The sequence below is a fragment of the Primulina eburnea genome, chromosome 11, assembly GCF_022965805.1.
Source record: "Primulina eburnea isolate SZY01 chromosome 11, ASM2296580v1, whole genome shotgun sequence".
NCBI classification, from domain to species: Eukaryota; Viridiplantae; Streptophyta; class Magnoliopsida; order Lamiales; family Gesneriaceae; genus Primulina; species Primulina eburnea.
In genome coordinates this window covers 43,054,437-43,072,471 of record NC_133111.1, presented here as the reverse complement: position 1 = coordinate 43,072,471, position 18,035 = coordinate 43,054,437, and the positions used below count along the sequence as shown (strand labels likewise).

The 18,035-nt window shown below is 31.0% G+C and overlaps 3 protein-coding genes across 4 annotated transcripts; 2 read left to right on the top strand and 1 right to left on the bottom strand.

Moving 5' to 3' along the window:
• The first annotated feature begins 485 nt into the window (after positions 1–485).
• LOC140806361 (lysine histidine transporter 2-like) lies at positions 486–3,032 on the top strand. 2 transcript variants are annotated; one of them, XM_073162974.1, is made up of 8 exons: positions 486–726; positions 912–1,069; positions 1,195–1,581; positions 1,755–2,148; positions 2,245–2,350; positions 2,443–2,534; positions 2,603–2,671; positions 2,751–3,032. In XM_073162974.1, the coding sequence occupies exons 1-8, from the start codon at positions 679–681 to the stop codon at positions 2,847–2,849; spliced, it is 1,353 nt and encodes a 450-aa protein (XP_073019075.1). In that variant the 5' UTR covers positions 486–678; the 3' UTR covers positions 2,850–3,032. The 2 variants fall into 2 exon arrangements, with proteins under 2 accessions (XP_073019075.1, XP_073019074.1); XM_073162973.1 differs by having other exon boundaries at positions 1,755–2,350.
• A 5,726-nt stretch (positions 3,033–8,758) lies between these two features.
• On the top strand, positions 8,759–11,556 carry LOC140806362 (lysine histidine transporter 2-like). Its single transcript, XM_073162975.1, has 8 exons — positions 8,759–9,065; positions 9,358–9,515; positions 9,630–10,016; positions 10,168–10,561; positions 10,657–10,762; positions 10,859–10,950; positions 11,041–11,109; positions 11,202–11,556. Exons 1-8 carry the CDS (start codon positions 9,018–9,020, stop codon positions 11,298–11,300), a joined length of 1,353 nt encoding a protein of 450 aa, XP_073019076.1. The 5' UTR covers positions 8,759–9,017; the 3' UTR covers positions 11,301–11,556.
• A 1,191-nt stretch (positions 11,557–12,747) lies between these two features.
• On the bottom strand, positions 12,748–16,441 carry LOC140806360 (lysine histidine transporter 1-like). The gene is made up of 8 exons (XM_073162972.1): positions 16,174–16,441; positions 14,728–14,885; positions 14,268–14,657; positions 13,788–14,181; positions 13,593–13,698; positions 13,409–13,500; positions 13,252–13,320; positions 12,748–13,149 (listed from the first exon to the last, which is right to left on the bottom strand). Exons 1-8 carry the CDS (start codon positions 16,222–16,224, stop codon positions 13,051–13,053), a joined length of 1,359 nt encoding a protein of 452 aa, XP_073019073.1. The 5' UTR covers positions 16,225–16,441; the 3' UTR covers positions 12,748–13,050.
• Positions 16,442–18,035: the final 1,594 nt, after the last annotated feature.

Here is an 18,035-nt window from a genome sequence, read left to right as displayed (position 1 = left end):
CTTGAATTCGAGTGCAAATGCATTTTCATCGGTCCTTATATATATTACTCATGTATATATTATAAACATTGGCTTTTTTACACTATTTATTTATAACGAGCTCGATCAACTTTTAAATAATCCACTAAAATAAATAGATCTTAAAACTTTGTTCAATTCGCATATTTCCTGTGTAGCCCATTTATTTGCTTCAATGTTTTTCAAAAGCATCAACAATTTATCTTTTCTGGTTAATCCATGATCTCGCATCAAATATTATTAAATTATTATAAACAAGCATTTGGGAAAAGATAATTGTGTAGCGTTTCATTATATTTTATTTTATAAGATTAAAAACCTAATATCCTTATATTTTATTTTTATTTTTATTTTTATTTTATGGGAAGGACCAAAAAAGTGGTCTCTGTAGTCAACTTTTGAAGTCATAGTAAACATTAATTTAATTGGAATCAGTCAACCTAGTTAACTCGGCTGTGGACACGCTATCAAGAACGTCCCATGAATTTTCTTGGAAAATACAACCCATGCATCGCACATTTTCTCCCCGCGGCGGTGCCAGTGATCATCTTGTCCATGCTCTCTTAAAGAAGTCAATCTTTTAGATTTTTCGTCGAGCACATTTTATTTCCCCTCAATTCTGCAGGCTGAAAATAATTCATTGCAGAAGCTAAGAATCAAATGGATGCCGTAGTTCCCATTAATGAAGATAACTTCTATTTCGAAGATGTAATATTCTGTTGTCGGTCTGTTTTGAATCTGAGTTTTCTATTTATCTCCTAATTTGTTGCGAGCGTGCTGCATGTTGAATCGATAGTTTGTTTTTAAGCAGTTTTTTTCCCTTGTTTTAACTCTCCTTGATTAATTAGCTACTCGGAAAATTTGAGATCTTACACACAGATTGCTTAATGTAGGAGGATGATCGATCCGCGGAACAGAGGGCGATCGACGATTGGCTTCCTATTCCTTCTGCAAGAACTGCAAAATGGTGGTCCTCAGCTTTCCACAATATCACAGCTATAATTGGAGCTGGAGTTCTTGGCCTCCCTTACGCCATGTCCCAACTAGGATGGTATGAAAGAATAAATATCCCCTTTAATTACTACAGTAAACTTATGCTTCTTTTAATCCAACCTTAGTGTACCGAGAACAAGAAAGCATATCCTCTTATCCCTTTATTGTGCTGCATTTTTTCAGGGGTCCTGGAGTAACAGTACTGGTCTTATCTTGGATTGTCACTCTATATTCTTTATGGCAAATGGTTGAAATGCATGAAACGGATCGCGGGAAACGTTTTGACAGGTATCATGAGCTTGGACAGCATGCTTTTGGAGAAAAGCTTGGACTTTGGATCGTCATTCCCATGCAGTTAGGTGTCCAAGTTGCAATAGACATAGTATATATGGTTACAGGAGGTCAATCCCTCAAGAAAGTCCATGAGTTACTCTGCCATGCACCTTGCAAGAATATCAAGCTTTCCTATTTTATCATGATCTTCGCCTCTGCTCACTTCGCACTCTCCCAACTCCCTGATTTCAACTCAATCTCTGGCGTATCTTTAGCAGCGGCTATCATGTCCGTTTGGTATGTGTGTAGTTTCTTGTTTAGTAGTTCGATGAAAATTCACTAAAATTCTAGAATCCTATGTTAAATTTTCAAGAATTTAAGTCAATCCATTAATAATATAGCTGGGTCCCTTTTTGCTGTTAGCTTAAAGTTTTAAGTTATTTTGGTAACCACTGTCTTATTTTGTGAAGTTACTCTGCAATAGCTTGGGGAGCCTCGATCCACAAGGGCGTGCAACCTGATGTTCAATACGGCTACAAGTCTGATACAACTGTGGGTACAGTTTTCAACTTCTTTAGTTCTTTAGGAACCGTAGCATTTGCGTATAGTGGTCACAATGTAGTGATGGAGATTCAAGCTTCTATGCCTTCTTCCCGAGATAAGCCTTCAAAGGTACCTATGTGGAGAGGCGTAATAGTTGCCTATACAGTCGTCGCCATATGCTACTTCCCAGTTGGAATAATTGGATACTGGATATTTGGCAATACAGTGCAAGAGAATATTCTCATCACGCTACAGAAACCTAAATGGCTTATTGCCATGGCTAACATGTTTGTTGTAGTTCATCTTATCGGGACATATCAGGTGATTGTAACGAATTTGTCAGTATTTTTTTCATGTCCATACTCGATGTCTTCATCCCCATTGCAGAGTATCATAGCACACAGTATTTGTATGCAGATTTATGCTATGCCAGTATACGACTTTATTGAAACTGGACTAGTAAAGAAACTGAAGTTCAGGCGAAGTTGGTATCTGCGTTTTGTTTCAAGGAACACTTATGTTGGTACGTAAGTATGTGTTGTTGTTACTTCAGTTGTTAGTACTTGTGTTTCAGGTTTGATTCGAGTTTGTTAAACGTATGCCGTTGTTTTCCAGCGTTTACTATGTTTATGGCGATAACCTTCCCTTTCTTTAACGGCCTTCTTGGATTTTTTGGAGGATTTGCTCTAGCCCCAACTACATACTATGTAAGCAATTATTACTGAGTTTCTTGCATCTGTATTCATTATGCCGCGCTAATTACAAGCAGTTGCAGCTTCCTTGCATCATATGGCTTGTATTGAAAAAACCGAGGAAACTTAGCCTTTCTTGGTTCGCGAATTGGGTACGTACATTTTCAAGAATCATGTTTTTTTCTCCCCCAGATGCAGACATTTTAATAACTTTGGGGGTTGAAATCGCAGTTTTGCATAATGTTTGGAGTTGTTTTGACCGTTGTGGCACCCATGGGAGGGCTCAGGGAAATCATAATGAAGGCTAAAAGTTACAAGTTCTACGAGTAAGCCTGAGCTGAAGGAGTCCTAGGAAAACAAAGTTTCTTTCTTGGATCAAGTTTACCATTTGTGCAATACATATATTTTTTTATTTGATTATTGGGTATCGACAGCCTCCCTTTGTTGGAAGAAGGTCTCGGTCTCGTGTTCCAGACATGTAATAATTTTCTGTTAACACTAGTTTTGTTTCCAGACTGTCGGAGTTGGAGTTCATTACACAGAGCGAGTCTCAACTATTTAAAGAAAAAACAAACGTAAAACTGTGTACTTAGCCGGGGACGCAGCCAGGAGAATATATAGGTCAAGGGTTAGAAAAAAAAAAAATATATATATATATATATTAATATATATATATAAAATAATTTAGACGTACGCACGAAATAATTAAACAAATCTACCGCGGATCAGCTTAAAGCAAATCATGTATTGCCCAAATCTATATACCTATAAAAGTGTGGATAGTAGAAAAATTTTCTCATTGTGAACGGACATTATTACCCTTCACATGTTTATTTATTTTCATTATTAGATAACATATGTGGTAATTTCACATTTACTCCATTAATTAATAATTAATACTAATTAACCATATTTTATGGTTATTATTTTGTGTTTTTGACTTTCTTCTCCATGTTCTTAAATGTTTGTGCTAATTTTAAATAAACATACTATTAAAAAATTTACTTAATATTAATATCAATTATTTTTTTCATTTTAATTATATTCATATTTTAATTTATATGTAGCAAATAAGTTAGAAAAGTTTTCTCATTGTGAACGGACATTATTACCCTTCACATGTTTATTTATTTTCATTATTAGATAATCTATATCTATATATCTATATACCTATAAAAGTGTGGATAGTAGAAAAGTTTTCTCATTGTGAACGGACATTATTACCCTTCACATGTTTATTTATTTTCATTATTAGATAACATATGTAGTAATTTCACATTTACTCCATTAATTAATAATTAATACTAATTAACCATATTTTATGGTTATTATTTTGTGTTTTTGACTTTCTTCTCCATGTTCTTAAATGTTTGTGCTAATTTTAAATAAACATACTATTAAAAAATTTACTTAATATTAATATCAATTAATTTTTTTATTTTAATTATATTCATATTTTAATTTATATGTAGCAAATAAGTCATCTTCACGTTTTTAAATGTTTGAACTATTTTTTAAAAAAATACTATTAAATTTACTTAATATTAATATCAATTATTTTTTTCGTTTTAATAACTTTCTTGGACTTTCATTTAAATTCTAAATTAAATTAATTATGTTAATTATTGTTCTATTTCACTATCATTTGAATTCATTCAATGAATTATTAAAAATAAATTTTAATATAATCAGATTTAAAAAAAAAACTTCAAAAAATTATATATATGAAGGACTCATGTTAAAATATGTGAGTACTACGAACGAAAAGTCATACAAATAAATTCTAAATTAAATATTGACAAATGAAAAATTAAAAAATAAAAATTATCATTATTACTTTTAAATTAAATAAAACAATTTGAATTGAAAATAAAATTATATTTAATCAAAATTTTAAATTTATTTTGTCAAACTATTAATTTCTAAATGCATCCTATAAAAGTGTGGATAGTAGAATAGTTTTCTCATTGTGAACGGACATTATTACCCTTCACATGTTTATTTATTTTCATTATTTGGTAACATATGTGGTAATTTCACATTTACTCCATTAATTAATAATTAATACTAATTAACCATATTTTATGGTTATTATTTTGTGTTTTTGACTTTCTTCTCAATGTTCTTAAATGTTTGTGCTAATTTTAAATAAACATACTATTAAAAAATGTACTTAATATTAATATCAATTAATTTTAATTTATATATAGCAAATAAGTCATCTCCCCGTTTTTAAATGTTTGAGCTATTTTTTAAAAAATACTATTAAATTTAATTAATATTAATATCAATTATTTTTTTATTTTAATAACTTTCTTGGACTTTAATTTAAATTCTAAATTAAATTAATTATGTTAGTTATTGTTCTATTTCACTATCATTTGAATTCATTCAATGAATTATTAAAAATAGATTTTAATATAATTAGATTTAAAAAAAACTTCAAAAAATTATATATATGAAGGACTCATGATAAAGTATGTGAGTGCTTTGAACGAAGAGTCGTTCGAATAAATTCTAAATTAAATATTGACAAATGAAAAATTAAAAATTAAAATAATCATTATTACTTTTAAATTAAATAAAACAATTTGAATTGAAAATAAAATTATATTTAATCAAAATTTTAAATTTATTTTGTCAAACTATTAATTTCTAAATGCATGAACAAATATAATATATTGTAAATCTAAATTTAATTGTGAATTTGAATAATAGTAATAAAATTAATAAATTTGAATAAGAAGTACATATAAATGTGTGGACAAATGAATCGTTCATTCACATACATTGGATGATATGATGCTAGAAAAATATTGTTATACAATTGCTAAAATGAGAAAGAAATATGTAGAAAATCAATCAATTTTTTCATTAGTTTTTTCCCACTAATTTTGATAATAAATAAAATTAATTGAATGATTAATTGTCTTAATCACTCTCATAGATTTTATTTATTTAAGTCTCCTCATATTTATATATTATCAAATAGTACTCAATCATAACAATAATGCCATGACATTTTATTTGTATTTGTAGAGTTATTACATACAAGTATATAATGACAATTATATTGACAAAAAGGTAAGCACACATTAAATTAAAAAATCAATAAACACTTAATTTGAAAATAAAAATAAAAATTGAGCTTATTCACAAATGTTATCACAATTGATACTTTTTCAGCTTATTTTTCTAAAAAAAAAATTCATTGATGACATCTATTATATGTATAAAAAAATAGAGTCAAATGGTACATAAATAAAATTATTATGAAATTGTTTTAAAAAATGACACAAATGAGTCAAAAAAAAGAAGTAAGAGCAAGATATTCCTACAAATAATTATTAGTATGATGTTAACATAACTAAATTGGAAGTTATGTTGGTGTAGAGTAAGTCTCTTGTGAGAAGGTCTGGCGAATTTTTATATGTGAGACGAGTCGATCTTACTGATATTCACAATAAAAAGTAATACTCTTAGAATAAAACTTAAAATGAAAAATTGTTGTCACATGTTCTTAATTATTCCGAATTATAAGTAAGTATTATTTTAGATTTTCAAGATGTAATTTTTACATTTTATGAACATATTTATCAATTAATTGATGTAATGAGTTGTTAAATATCAACATCATATACTAAAATGTTTTCTTTCATTCTTATATTGCTTAATTAATTAAAATATATTCATATAATTCTATTTACATTCTTATATTGCTTAATCAATTCAAATCATTGTATTTGTATTGTTATTTTAGTTCAATTTAGTCCTCAATCTGATATATCATTATTCCAAATTCTTATAATTTGTTTTGATCTATCTTTTTCCGAACGAAATGTTGTTTGATGGATTTGATCACGTTATGCAAAGATTAAAAATATTTTTACTATTAATTTATTTTTTAGTTATTTAGAATATGAGTTCACGTGCGGATGCACGTGCTTTTTTGCTAGTGAACTTAAAAGCAAGAAAATAAACTCGAGTTCAATAAGTAATAAATGCACAAAATAATTGAATAACAAAACTTCCACAAATTCAATATCATAACTTTGCTCTTAATTTTACACTCATTTTCTTTAGCGTAATGTTATCAATACGTTCTCGAAAAAAATTATCTAATGATGCTTAGGTTTACAATGATGGTTCTTTCCAATTTTACTCAGTTATATTTTATAGTGTTATTATCTTGATTTGAATCCCCATCAGTTTCGGCTATATAATTCTTTTGTTCGAACAATTTTATCAATATATCTATAAAAGTGTGGATAAAAGACATTGTTTTTCAATTGTTCCATGACAAAATTAACCTTCTATACATACTTCAAGAATGAATGTAACTTGTAGGACCGAGTGCTTACCGCTTTACCAAAAGCTATAGCTAGTGGTAATGGTGCAACTCAAATCTTTTAAACCGCACAGCAGCACAAGAACCATGGTTCGATCGCTCTACCAAGCAAGGACAATTATTGCACCCAACAATCCCCCTCCCAATAATTGCACTCCTTGTAATCAATGGGAATCGAACCCATGACCTTGGCTCTGATACCAATTGTAGGACCGAGTGATTACCGCTTTACCAAAAGCTATAGCTAGTGGTAATGGTGCAACTCAAATCTTTTAAACCGCACAGCAGCACAAGCAACATGGTTCGATCGCTCTACCAAGCAAGGACAATTATTACACCCAACATAACTCCTATATTAATTTTATCCAGTAATTAATCTTTATACTACTTTTAAATATTTTATCCTTTTAATTTTATCTCTACAATTTTTTTCAGTGATTTTATTGTAATTTTGAAATTATATTTTTAGTGCAATTTCTAATTAAGTAATAAATTATAGTGTCACAAAATAATATATATGAAAAATTTATAACTATATGTGCAATAATAGAATAATAACATATTTTATGGGTTTTAACAAATAATTGAAATTTAAAATAAAGAGTTTAATTTTGATTTTAAAATATAGTATGATTTCAAAAAATATGAAAAAATCATCTACAACAAATATATATGTTATAGGCTTAATTATTTTATTAAATTGTATAATTAGAAAATTACATGTATTGCTTGTAAAATCAAGCATCAATCAAAACTTTGAATATGTAATTAATGAAAAGAGATTTAATGAGGAATAAAAAGAGTCTAAGTTATTTTCTACTGTAAAAACAATATATGATATAATTTTATAATAAATATGATTATAATGATCATTGATTAGTATTTGTCAAAGTATCGGAATTTTTACATGTAATATTTAATATCTTTATTTAATTATTTTGAAATCAAACTAATTAATTCAATAGATACAAAAATAACAATTTTTTTTGAAAGTTTATTTCTTTTGTTATATTTAAAATTTTAATGGTGAAAATCATATTAATAGTTTAAAATCTATATTTAATAATTATTATATGAGTTTATTTGATATTTACCATATAATCTTATTTGAATATGCATTTCTTAACATATGTTGACTTATTTATTAATTTTAAACTTATTTAACAAGAAATTAATATGTTAGTCTACGAAAAATCGATATATAGAATTTATTATCCATGATATAAAATTGTAAAAATAAAAAGTACAATTTTTTAGGAGGTTAAATTAAATATTATGAGTTATATTTTACTATCAATATTATTATTCATTTGTTTTAATATTGTTTTTATGAGTTAGTCACATTGATTTTAAATTGATAATTATTTGTATTTAGTATGCTTCGCTTTTATAGATTATGATTTATACATTGATAAAATCTATAATTTGGTTAATTTTTAGATTATTATGCTTTATACGTGGTGTTTGAATATATAATTTTTTTAAAAAATTTGTTTCAGTTCATTTGTTCTATATATCATGTTCATTACAAATTATTATATAACATAAAATTAACTGCTTGAATTTTAATTTGAAAAAAATTTGAAAGTAAGTTATATAAGTTCTTATAAATCGTCTAATATGATAAAAAATTAAGCTCAAATAAATAATAAAATGATTCAAATTGTTGTTTAGAAAATCAATTTTGTTTTTAATTTTTATAATATAATTGATATCATGTGCAATACACGTGCATAGTACTAGTAGAACAAAATGTAGTCGATGATTGGTTAACAGGATTCATCGATCTGTCTCACGTCTAGTAAATATGATCATAGGAGTCTGACAACCAAAGAGTGTAAAGTCAACCTTTTAAGACGTGGTAAATGTTGTACTTCTTCGACAATTGTTAATTCAATTGTTGTCACATCCCAGGAATCTTTTGGAGATATCTGATTATAATTCAGTAGCAACTTGTGAAGTTAATTACTCGTCGATCATTTATTTATTTGTTAGGAGAAGTCAACCCCTTCATTTTAAGACTAGCATTTTGATTCCCATCTGAACTTTTTACAAAATTTCTGAGTATTTTCATTGAACTCCTCAGTTCAGTTTCCTTTTTCCTTAATTCTGCAAGCTCAAAATTCATCGCAGAAGCTAAAAAAAATCGAATGGATTCCATTGTTCCCGTTAACGAAGACAAATCCTATTATGAAGATGTGAGTCTATTTTGTTTGTCTATACATGTCTGTGGAAATGGTTCTTAAATTTATTTTACCAAATCTCTTTCTTGCCGACTCTAGGAGTTTCTTGGAGACCCTTTAAAACTTCTTTGTGCTTAAATCTGAATATTCTCTCAATTTTGCATCACTCCTGCGTTTGCCGATTTGTTGGAGTGCTCTGCATGTTGAATTAATCATTTTTCTTTACCTAGTGTTTTTCTTTTCGATTCTCCTTGAAGAATTCACCTTTGGTAAATTTGATTTCTTATACAAATATTATGAAATGTAGGAGAATGATCGAGATGCAAAGCAGAAGGCAATCGACGATTGGCTTCCAATCCCTTCTGCAAGAACTGCAAAATGGTGGTACTCAGCTTTCCACAATATCACAGCTATAGTTGGAGCTGGAGTTCTTGGCCTCCCTTACGCCATGTCTGAACTAGGATGGTATGTAAGAACACAGTATTCCCTTCAAATTAGAATCCAATACTTTAGTGTACAGACAGCCGAGAACAAGAAAGAATTTCCTCATATCCCTTAATTGGGCGGCCAATTTTTCAGGGGTCCTGGAGTAACTGTACTGGTCTTATCTTGGATTGTCACTCTGTATTCCTTATGGCAAATGGTTGAAATGCATGAAACGGATCGCGGGAAACGTTTCGACAGGTATCACGAGCTTGGACAGCATGCTTTTGGAGAAAAGCTTGGCCTTTGGATCGTCATTCCCATGCAGTTAGTTGTCCAAGTTGGAGTAGACATTGTATATATGGTTACAGGGGGTCAATCCCTCAAGAAATTCCATGAGTTACTCTGCCACGAACCTTGCAAGGATATCAAGCTTTCCTATTTTATCATGATCTTCGCCTCTGCTCACTTCGCACTCTCCCAACTCCCCAGTTTTAACTCAATCTCTGGCATATCTTTGGCAGCAGCTGTCATGTCCGTTAGGTAAGTTCTTATTTCTTGCATTGTAACTTGATGAAATTTTGCTACAATTCTAGAATCCAATGTAAATTTTCATGAATTTTAACTCATCCATTTTTGCATTCAGCTTATAACTTTCAAAATACCTTGTTAACGAATGTCTTACCTTTTGAAGTTACTCTACAACAGCATGGGGAGCCTCGGTTCACAAGGGCGTGCAACCTAATGTGCAATATGGATACAGATCTCATACAACCGTCGGTAGAGTTTTGAACTTTTTTAGTGCTTTAGGAACCGTGGCTTTTGCATATAGCGGTCACAATGTAGTGATGGAGATTCAAGCTTCTATGCCTTCTACCCAAGATAAGCCTTCGAAGGTACCTATGTTGAGGGGAGTAATCGTTGCCTACATAGTTGTTGCCATTTGCTACATCCCAGTTGGAATGATTGGATACTGGGCATTTGGCAATAGAATTGAAGAAAATATTCTCATTACACTAGAGAAACCGAAATGGCTTATTGCCATGGCTAACATGTTTGTTGTAGTTCATCTTATCGGGTCATACCAGGTGATTATAGCAAATTTCGGTCAGATCTTTTTCAGTTCTACACTCATTTTCTTTACCCCATTGAAGAGTATCGTAAATACAGTATTTATATTCAGGTCTATGCTCTTCCAGTATATGACTTTATTGAGACTGGACTAGTAAAGAAACTGAAGTTCAAGAAGAGTTGGTATCTACGTTTTATTTCAAGGAATGCTTATGTGGGTAAGTAACTATGTCTTCTAGTTACTTCAGTTGTGAGTACTTGTGTGTCATGTTTAATTCGTATTCATTAAGCATATGCCGCCGGCTGTTTTCCAGCTTTTACTATGTTTATGGCGATAACCTTCCCTTTCTTTAATGGCCTTCTTGGATTTTTCGGAGGATTCGCTCTCGCGCCAACTACATACTATGTAAGCAATTAGAACTGTGTTTCTTGCAACTGTATTCATTCCACAACGCTTAAATATATGCGCAACATATAAAACTGGTGAACTCTGCAGCTTCCTTGCATCATATGGATTGTAGTAAAAAAACCGAGGAGATTTAGCCTTTCTTGGTTCACGAATTGGGTATGTGCAGTTTCAAGAATATTGATCTTTTTTCTTCCTCAGAAGCACAAATTCTAATGAGCTCTTTGGCTTTGGTGGTGTTGAAATCTCAGTTTTGCATAAGTTTTGGAGTTATTTTGACCATTGTGGCACCCGTGGGAGGGCTCAGGCAAATCATAATAATGGCCAAAACTTACAAGTTCTACCAGTAAGCATGAAATTGAAGAAGGTGTCTGTGATTAACTTTATATATCATTGTAGAAGTTTTAGTGAGAGGTTGAGCACATTTGATGTGTTTGTTGTTCATTTTTAGGTGTTCGTTCGTTTGTTTATAAATCAGCATTTTAATAATGATCTATGTTATTAGTCTTTGTTGTTTGTAATAAAAACATACTTCAAAAAGGTCAGCATGATAGGATAGAGTATTGAAGTGTTGTCCAAAGAAAGATTCAACAGAAAAGCTCTGTAGCATTTGCAGCCACACATGTAACTGATTCATATAAAGCTAAGAGCGAGTTGTTTTCAAAATAAATAACCATTAAAAGTAGTTTAGAATTATATATATATACATAATTTCCTAAACATTCATCGTATTATCTCATTATCCAGAAATTATGATCACAGGATTCTGAGAAAAGCTTGGTCTTTCGTATTGTTGGAAGGGACTTCAAAACAAAATATTCAAGCAAACAACATTATGTTCACATAAAAAAAATTAAATAAACAAGTCCATCATCTTCTTCAGCAATTTATTAAAAAATAAACCCCACATTGATGATATAGTTTTAAAGATAATAATATTAACCATAAAATGTTTTAAAAAATTAGTTTTTTTTAAATAAATAAAACGAGATGCTTCTTATACGAAAACAATATGAATGAATTTAAAAGTTATAAACAAATCTTTATTAAATGGGGTTTATTCAATCTTGATAGGGGCGATCAAAATTTTTATTAACCGCTTGAACCGAATTTTAACTCAGTATTTTTTCCTATTTTTTTTTTTTTCTAAGAACTGCTATTAAAAATAATTATTATAATCTGCATCATATATATGGTCTAGTTATTTATTTTTATTTTTTTTTGTCAAAAACTACACAAAGCTATTTTGCACAAACTGCTTATCATAGTAAAGAATGGGTAACACTCACACTTTTTTTCAGAAAATATCTCATTATCTTTGAAGATAATATATTGTTATTATTATTTAATTAATTTGAATATATGATCTAATACTTTGCATTTTACTAGATCATTTGTCAAAAACAACAAATCATCTGAAACCACTCAAAACCGTAAATCTAAATTCATATATAAAATCACAAATATTTTTTTAAAATAGTAACATACCGCATATGACTCACATTGTGATCAACATAATAAACTTGATACAAATAATTATTTATTAATTATCTAAAATATTTATTTTAATCTCCACGCTCCGTCCTGCGGCTAGAAGCATAAATCAATCCCTCTGGTAAATATTTTTCTACATCATAGAGAAAGATGCGAATGTTTGTGTCGTTAATTGCTTTGTTCGATTGACCCACTTGGTATCTTCAGTTTCTATTACTTTGTGATTGTGTACTTCATGCCGTGTCCATGTATATTTACTTCGATAAAATAAGACATTGATTTTGTTTTTCTTATATTTCCTTGTATTTTTATTTTTGATGTGCGGTTGTTTTTTTTATTAACCAAGGGGTCGGATTACAAAACACGAATACAACGTAGCATTGAACATGTTTACACACAGATTATCAACTGCAAACAGAAATGTTGAAACAGTGAATTGTAGGCAAAAGGCTTCCTTGTCTGGTTTCTCAGCCTGAATTCACTTCCTGTAAACCAACTGAGAATCCCTTTAATGGATAGTCAGTAAAATCTCGCTAACCAACCTTCCGTCGTCTTCTTTCAAGAAAACTAAGGACAACTTTTCTTGATCTCAGCAGGGAGAGATGCTTATGAGTAGAAACTATAAGTCTTTGCCTGCACTATAATCTGCCTTAGCCCTCCAATAGGTGCTATAACCATCAAAATAACCCCAAGAATGATGCAAATCTGAAATTTACCCATCAAAAATCAAAAGAAAAAAAAAACAATTAGCTTGCTAACTAGTCCCAACAAATAAACAATATAACACGACACTTTTATTCATCTTACCCAATTACTGAACCAAGATAAGCTGAATTTTCTTGGTTTATAGATGGCAAGCCACATGATGCAAGGAAGCTGAAAAAAAGTGTGAGTGTTACACATTCTTTCAAAAGATACACAGATAAAACTTTACTTCATGCAACTGCGGTCAAAATCTGCTTACAAAGTATGTGGTTGGCGCGAAAGCAAATCCTCCGAAAAATCCGAGAAGCCCGCCGAAGAAAGGGAAGGTCATGCCAACAAACATAGTAAATGCTGGAATCAGACAGAACATTCATCAAAGCTAGCAACTTTATATGTTGAATACTAGGCAAGTATCTGGAAGAAGTGTAAAGAAGTTCACTTACCGACATAAGTGTTTCTTGAAATAAACCGCAGATACCAAGTAGGCTTCAACCTTAGTTTCTTTACAAGCACGGTTTCTATCATGTCAAAAACTGGCATGGCATAGATCTGCATTCATCCAAATCAATCAGAATCGATACATGTTTCATTGTGTGGCTCAACAGGGTCGAACAGAGAGAATAGAAATTCGTTCTCACCTGATAGCTTCCAATAACATGAACCACAACAAACATGTTAGCCATGGCAATAAGCCAAACAGGTTTGTTTAAGGTGATCAGAATATTGTCTTCTACTGAGTTCCCGAACATCCAAAATCCTATAAAAGCGACCGGGAAGTAACAAAGGGCAACCACAATGTAGGCAACAATAACTCCCCTCCACATCGGTATCTTCGAGGGCTTTTCTGGTGTTGAAGGAATAGTGGCTTGAATTTCCAACACCACGTTATGACCAGCATAGGCGAAAGCCACGTCCCCCAGTGCACCAAAGAAGCCAAAAACTTTACCAGCTGTAGTTGAAGATCTATATCCATATTGCACATCAGGTTTTACTCCCTTGTCCACTGAGGCTCCCCATGCTATTGTAGAGTAACTTTGAAGCACGAAAATAAGCATTATAAGATTTTCCTGAAATGTGGTGAACAAGAATTATATATATATGTGCGCGTTTGTATGTACCTCAAGGACATGACTGCTGCTGCAAGGGACACACCAGATATGGAGTTGAAGTTGGGAAGATGGGAGAGTACGAAGTGGACAGAAGCAAAGATCATTATAAAATACGTAAGTTTAATGTCTTTGCATTTTTTATCTAGGCATATTAAATCATGGAATTTTTTGAGAGATTTGCCTCCGGTAACCATGTAAACTATATCCACTCCAACTTCAACAACTAACTGCTGAGGCACCACAATCCACAGGCCAAGCTTTTCGCCGAAAGCATGCTGCCCAAGCTCGTGGTATCTGTCAAAACGTTTTCCAGGCACCATTTCATGCATTTCGACCATTTGCCACAGTGTGTACAGAGTGATGATCCAAGATATGACCATAACTGCGACTCCAGGACCCCTGAAAATTCCAGGAAAAAGATCAGTAACTCACTTTGAGGTCAATAACAAATATCGACTTGAAAATATACCATCCTAGCTGTGACATGGCATAAGGGAGACTGAGGACTCCAGCTCCAACCATAGCTGTAACATTGTGGAAAGCAGAATACCACCATTTTGCATTTCTTGAAGAAGTGATTGGCAGCCAGGCGTCGATTGCCTTCTCTTGCTCTGTCCGGTTGTCCACCTTTTACATAATTTACATGTGTCATAGGAAAAAATCCATGCTAATTTGATTTTAATTTATGTTATATTTGTATGTCATTTCAGTGAATCAAATATGAGCATCTGTAGAGGGAGCATCTTCTTAGCACTCGGAGGAGTCCTCTAGCCCATGAAAAAAAAATGTACAAATCCTACAAACTTTAAATGCCTTGTAATTAATCTGTAACCATAGTTCCCAATTCGTATATTTACTCGAGGAAATCGATTATTCCCATATTAAAACTATCGAACATAAAATTTGAAGTCCTGCCAAAAACAGTTGCCAAATGACAAAAAGGATTCGGCCAGTATGAGTTTGGCTAAAATGTTAAAAGGCAAAATTAGGTGACGAAATGGGCAATAAAGATAATTGATGGGGCTACTTTTTGGGATCAGTTTGATTCGAATATTTGCGAACGAAGTAGCAGCACGTATCTCCAAAAGTTGTGGAAAGAGGATTTTCTTGTCCGTGTGAGGTCCATCTCGTTTAGTTTTAATATTTTCATGACGGGACTCACGGATGTCATGAGTAAATCACCAGGTTTCACGCAACCAAATCATCCCTACTAAACAAAAAACTATACGATAGGAGGAATTAAAAAGAATCGAGCTCGCTCGTCTACTCCATCAGCGCTGTAGGTCCATTTCTTGAACCGTATACGGACAATAACCGTATTCGAGGACAAAAAATATTACAAGAATCGTATTACTCGCCACCTAATTGATTGCTTAGAGGTGGATAATAAATAAATTATAAGAAAACTCAAAGTCAATGAACCGGTTCTCGGTTTTCGAGAAGTCATCGTCCCCGAGTTCGAAAAAATGGTGGTCCATCTTAATAAATATTCGTGGCAACAGCTAGCTGTACTTCGATAGATATTAAGCTCGGATTTTAAAAAATAATAATCTCTCAAATAAAATATAACATATGATGATTTAAATGTTAAGATAATGTGTCAAATTTAAGGACTTACAGGTCATCTGATACCCCGACTGAAAAAATAAAATACATTTTAACTTTGTTACCATAGAAATTTTTCCAAGAACTGGAGACCAAAATGCATTAATGTGGAGGTGTATTTCTCAGTTGGTCCAACAAACCAACGCATAAATTATTAACCTGTGTGTATAGTAGTAGAACATAACAATCATATGAGATCCACATAAAAATTATATGCACATAATTTGATTATGGACCAAGAATTGATATAAATTTCATAGAAAACCAATAAGATAGCTTGATCTGATGAGAGAGAAGATCGGAGACTTACAGGTGGTTTGGAGTAGGCATTTCTCTGATCATCAGAAACTTGAGTTCCCATGATTTCCGGCAAGACTGACGATCGGATTTAATAAAATCCAAACGTTAGTTTCTTTTCAACGAAGAACCCCGACTCCTCGTGTTATGTATATATATATATATATATATATATATTTCTCGCCTTTTTATTGTTGACTTTCGGTACAACCAAGCCGGAGTGGGGGAAAGGCCAGGCTAGCTGTATTTTCTATGAAAGTTCCTGGAACTTTGTATATATACACACACTTAACGGCTTCAGCCGGCAATATATATATATATATATATATATATATATATATATATATATATATATATATATATATATATTGATTAAAATATGGCTGTTTTATTCTTAAAAAATAAAACAATCCTTCAACGTAGTAATAGAGAATATCGTAAGATCGTAATTGTTCTTATATTCAATTTAACAGCACTTGCTGAGGAAAAGTGTCAAATTTCAGATTCCATCGGCGAAATCCAGCAAACTCGTCAAGTTCAACTAATTAGATCCATATTTAAATAATAACCACTTGCCTCTCTCTATAAAATGACTTCTTTTTTTTGGCGGACTCGGCCCATATGCTAATTATTAAAAGTCCTGTAATCAAGAAATATTGAGTCTACGAAATTCCCATTCTTTACTTAGGATTATACATATGGCCAACTCATTCGTACACATCGTATACATTTCATTAATACTAGCGATCAAAACACAAGTGGTAGAGATTTGAAGTGATGCTTACTTTTATTCTATACTGGCGTTTTTGTTGCAGTTATATATTATATCTAGGAAAAATTTTTTGGAGAATTAATTATATCTCCCTTGAAGTTTGTCATAATTACAAGAAAAATCCAATTATATTTAAATGTTACATTTAACTCCATGAGGTTTGTGAATTCAATAACTTCTTAAATTACAAATATTCCATGAAATTTATATTTATCATACATTCTACTTCCTTAGATTTGTATTTATCTCACATTTTTAAGGAGTTAAATGTGAGAAAAATATAAACATAAGAGATGAGTATAGTGTTAAAAAGTATCGATTTTATTTGTATTGTGCACAAAAGTTAAGTGAAATATATGTAATATTTAAATATAATCGAGCTTTTTTTGTTAAGATGACAAATTAAATAAACCCGAATTTTTTTAGCGAAAAAAAGAATGTTACTATTTCAGTGACCCATTATTGTCATTCCGTGAGAAATGTGTATTTCCTATTATTGCAATAATGTTTTGACTAGTGGCATATGCTCTACCACGTAAAATCACCAAACTTTTATGCCTTGTTGGATTAATAATTGTTCATACAAATAAAACAATCGAAATCTTCCGGTTCGATTTTTGGTTTTTTATCCTATATTAGCATGACATTATTTTTCTGCGGTGTCAACACTCTGATAAAATATTGATTAAATCGATTATCCCCCCACACTTCACAAATAGTATAAAACTATAAATATTGCGAGCTACTCTATCAATTAGGCATATACTGCCTTATATATAAGATGAAATACAAATATTCAACACGAAATCTTAGGATTAGAATTTCTAAATTTTAATTGGTGATTTCTGTCAGGGAGTGCTTGGATTAATTAATCTAAGGCCAATTTTTTCAAATTAGTTTGGACCAAATCTGATTATCGATTTCACTCCCTAGTCCCTACCAATATATTTTTAAATATTTATTTTTCATAATTTAATTTTATATTTTATTTTTGAGATGAAATGTTTTAAAAATAAGATTTTTTTTTTATTTTAAAAATGAAGGAATATATTCTAAATTGGTGAAAAAAATGTATATAAATTGACTTTTTATATATATTCCTC